The 3,946-nt window shown below is 38.1% G+C and overlaps 1 protein-coding gene across 2 annotated transcripts in view; it reads right to left on the bottom strand.

The window, feature by feature from the left end:
• Positions 1-133: 133 nt before the first annotated feature.
• The window catches only part of cmss1 (cms1 ribosomal small subunit homolog), a 29,612-nt gene continuing 25,799 nt past the window's right edge, over positions 134-3,946 (bottom strand). The window contains exons 2-11 of one of the 2 annotated variants that reach the window (XM_005475501.4): positions 3,522-3,655; positions 2,931-3,002; positions 2,668-2,803; positions 2,510-2,569; positions 2,315-2,417; positions 2,161-2,221; positions 1,978-2,065; positions 1,813-1,901; positions 1,239-1,312; positions 134-390 (exon numbers count right to left, since the gene is read on the bottom strand). In XM_005475501.4, coding sequence (XP_005475558.1) covers positions 1,259-1,312; positions 1,813-1,901; positions 1,978-2,065; positions 2,161-2,221; positions 2,315-2,417; positions 2,510-2,569; positions 2,668-2,803; positions 2,931-3,002; positions 3,522-3,655 — 797 coding nt within the window. In that variant the 3' untranslated portion in view covers positions 134-390; positions 1,239-1,258. The remainder of the gene's footprint in view (positions 391-1,238; positions 1,313-1,812; positions 1,902-1,977; positions 2,066-2,160; positions 2,222-2,314; positions 2,418-2,509; positions 2,570-2,667; positions 2,804-2,930; positions 3,003-3,521; positions 3,656-3,946) is intronic. The other variant, XM_005475500.4, reaches the window with a different exon arrangement.

Genomic DNA, 3,946 nt, shown 5'->3' with positions numbered 1-3,946 from the left:
TGGTTCTGGGCCCCTTTGTATCTGTAGGATGCTGAATGGGGCTCCCCGGTGGTTTAAGTAAACTCATGACCTCACATTGTCAGTAGGAGGGACTTTCCAAGGTCAGAGTAAACAAAAAAAAAAAGGATGTGGCTTTAATTTGGAGTCTGTTTATTCATTCATCACACTCCCTGACATTGTGTTGGTCACAAAAGTGAACAAACAATGCCGTACATTTCACACAGGCTCTGGAAATATTAAAGGCTCGGGACAGGATCAGCACAAGGAATAGCAAAGACAAAGTCTCTTTAAATGTCAAGCAGTCAGTTAAAATAGTCCAATTTTGACTTTGTCTTCTTTACAGCGAGCCAAGACGCCACTCTCCAACAGCTTCATAAGATCCTGTTTGATCTGGAAAAAAGAGGCAAATATGAAGTGAAATTAAAAGGGAAAGAAAAACTAAAAGATTACTCTGCAATGCAAATAGGGTTCAATATTGAATAACTTTTAGCTCTTTTTCACTCATTAAAGGGAACCCTGACTACAAAGGCATGCATGCTTTACTACATAAACAGTAACATAAGATTTTCAGGGTTTTCTGTCTAATATTGTAGGTTCTCCTTGAGGTGACAGTTGCTGGATTTGGCGCTATGTAAATGAAACTAAAATGAACTGAATTTCAATGTAAACTCTTTTCTTACTATAATAATTGTAGCATATGCATATCTATATGTCAACTTGTACCACCTCTGCTCTTTAACAGGTGCGTCAATCTGAATGAAACTTTGCATAAACATCACTTATAACCAGGAGCATCTGTGACTTCTTTTAGTTAACCAAAAGTATCAAATGCATCAGGTGAGAAGAGCAGACAACACAGCTATGGCTCTTCTGGAAGTTCCCCCACAGCCATTTTCTTGCTCCTCTACCCACACTCTGTGCCATGATTGCTTCATCTTTGACATATTCTGGATTATTACACCTCCACAGTGTCACCAGCTTACAGCATACACCCAGTGCATTGCACACACAAAATAATGGAAGGTTAAAATATTAATTCAGGATAAATATTTAGGATATTTAAAATAATGGAAACATTTGATACGATTCACATTTTAACGCTGTTTTTGCAGGAGATGGGATTTCCAGGATAACAAAACATAAGTCAGGGTTCATTTGAAAGCATGCAGAATCTACGACTAAACAAATATGTCCAGTTTTTAAGCTGAAAAAAAGTCATAATGTTAAAAACGTTGCACCTTCATAAATATATGTTCAATTAAGAGTTTTCCAATCGTTTCTTCCTCGTTTCTTGTAGACCAACAAGCAAGATCTAAAATAAAAGTGCATCACAAATATTTAAACTCATTTTCTTCATAATGTAATTTTAAAAGGTAAGTTTTACACAGGGGTGAAATATTTAAAGGTTTTTCTGTTTTAATGTTGATGATTATGGCTTACAGATCATAAAAATCAGGAATCCAGTTATTCAAATTATTACAAGATTTGATTTTAAATTTGAGTAATGTGCTGATACATAAAAATGTAACTTTTTGACAATATTTTTTTTAATCTTAGCATTTCATTTTTTTTTTAACTTAAAAAAAAGACTCATTTTTTCAAGTGATCTCTTTTCTTTTTCTTTGTTAATTAACTAAAGGATTAAGTTTCTAATCTTAAGTGCAGCTTTAAGGTGAGTAAAGAGAAACAATGATCATGGAAAATTTGCATGTTAATTATTATAAACAAAAGAAAAAGAAGCTCCAAGTCAAAGTGGAGTAACAGCAATAAAAACACATTATTTTTCTAGCCCAGCAGGGGGCAGTAGCTCACCTCAGGAATGTCCACTATCCTTCTGAGCTTCTGATCCCTCCAGTTCCAGTCCAGAACCAGGTATCTCAATGCCTGCAAGCTCAAACCCTCTGGGGAACAAAATCAGAGTGAGAAGACTTCAAAAGCTTTGGAGTTAAACGAAAGAGGCCAATCACAAACACACACCTCTCTCAATGAGAGCACTGATCCTCCCTGGTGTCCCCACTCCTATGTGGGAGATGCCTTTCTGCAGCAGCTTCACCTGCTCTTCTATCTATGCAAAAGAATGACACAGACAATCATTCTATGAAATCATTCACGGTTCACAATCTGCACACACCGCCTGTGATTAACGGTCATCTCCACTACCTTGATATGTTTTGCAAAAAGCTTCACTGCTTTGGCTTCACCCTTGAAACTAGTCAGCTGCCTGTGAATGACACAAACAAACATCATTCCTGTCACTTTAATTTGAAAGTGGTAACTGGAGAAACGCGACAAACATCAGTGGTCTGTCACTTACTTGATGAGCTCGATGGTTCGGAGAGCAGAGCTGCAGACGACAAGCAGAACCACAGAACTTTTTTCTGTGTGCTGCTTTTGAATCTTTGCCCACTTGGGAGCAACTAAGAGGAAAAAAAGAAGAGCAATTAAAGTGATGGGTGTTTATAAGTGGAATCTAATGAAAAACTTGGTCAAAGTTTGCAACGGCACTCACTCTGTTTCAGATAAGAAGAGAGGGTGTGTGTCAAGTCATTACTAGACAGGAAAAAGGAGTCTGGAGGATGGGAGAGGACACAGTGTGATCTCTGTGAGTCAACATTTCAGCAGATATCGCCTGAATGTGAAAGCTTAGGGTGATTTGGCTCGACTCACCCTGCACTTTGAGCTCCTCCTGCTCAATTACAGACCGCTTGTCTTTAAAGTACTGTGTAACCAGATCCTGCAGGTCAGCTGGACAGCCTGGTTTTGGCTCAGAGGTGGCCAAGACATCTGTTATCGTTTTCTTTTTCTAAAACAAAACCAAAACAAACAAACACACAAGTAAGAACCCCAGAAGCAGCCAAATGATAGCCCCACTTTAGCCAGTGCACACTGTTGTAGTTGAGATTTGCAACACCAGGTGTCGCCACACCCACCTTTCTCTTTTTGGGGGGTTTAGCGGACTTTTCATCCCGAGTCTCCTTCCTTGGAGGGATCGTCTGCTCGTTCTGTGACAATAGTGCATGCAAAACACACAGTTCAGGCAATTTATGTTAATGAACATTTTAAATTCTAAATACAAATTAAATTAAAACCTAATAATCCTCTGAGGTAAAGAGCACATTTTATAATGAAATTTAAATGTGTCAAATTATATTATATTACATTAAAAGTACATCAGAATATCCAAATGCTGGGACAAAATCAAAGGATTTCCATTTCCGTCATCAGTTAATATGATAATTGTTTTTAACACTCTGGTTTATTCACTGTCTCAAAGAATGAGGGTGTATGTATAAGTATGTGGTGGACATTTATTTTGAAGGTATTCTATTCATCTATCCTGACTTCTTTCTTCTTCCTTGTAATGACTGTTGGAATTACCGTTTCTGCCTGAGAACTGGTTGATTACAAAATGACAAGGAGAGGCTCAGTCTTTTGCCCTATTAATATGATACGTTTTCTTACACACTTTATACTGTATAAACATCTAATAGGCAGCCTTTGTAGAGAAAGGACATAACAACCTGCTCATTATTTTTCTTCTTCTTGGCTTTAGCAGGCTTCTCTGTTACAATCTTCCTCTTCTCTGGTTTTGTCTTTGTTTTTTCTGCTGGCTTTTTCTTTTGTTCCGTCTCCTCCTCCTCCACCTCAGATGCATCTGGGAAACAGAGGGAGAATTTCCTCATTAAACTGGCAAAAGAGCAAATGCGTCCACACCTCAAACTATATTTAGTTCAGGTGAGGAACAGGAGAGACCCTGTCAGCAGAGTAAAATGAGCACATTTAATGCAAAGGATTTGCAAATCGCTCTTTACAAATTTTGGTTTTATGGGTTAACTTGTAACTGTGCGCACTATGAAGAGAAGAAAATTGCTAAGAAGGGCCAACACCACGCTTGTTTAGTTTGATCCTTGGGCCAGTGATCTGCAAAGTGTGTTCAAGTCTGGGT

The sequence above is a fragment of the Oreochromis niloticus genome, linkage group LG16 (genome assembly GCF_001858045.2).
Source record: "Oreochromis niloticus isolate F11D_XX linkage group LG16, O_niloticus_UMD_NMBU, whole genome shotgun sequence".
Classification (NCBI taxonomy): domain Eukaryota; kingdom Metazoa; phylum Chordata; class Actinopteri; order Cichliformes; family Cichlidae; genus Oreochromis; species Oreochromis niloticus.
The sequence above is the reverse complement of the archived record's forward strand: the minus strand, read 5'-3'. Positions and strand labels throughout refer to the sequence as shown.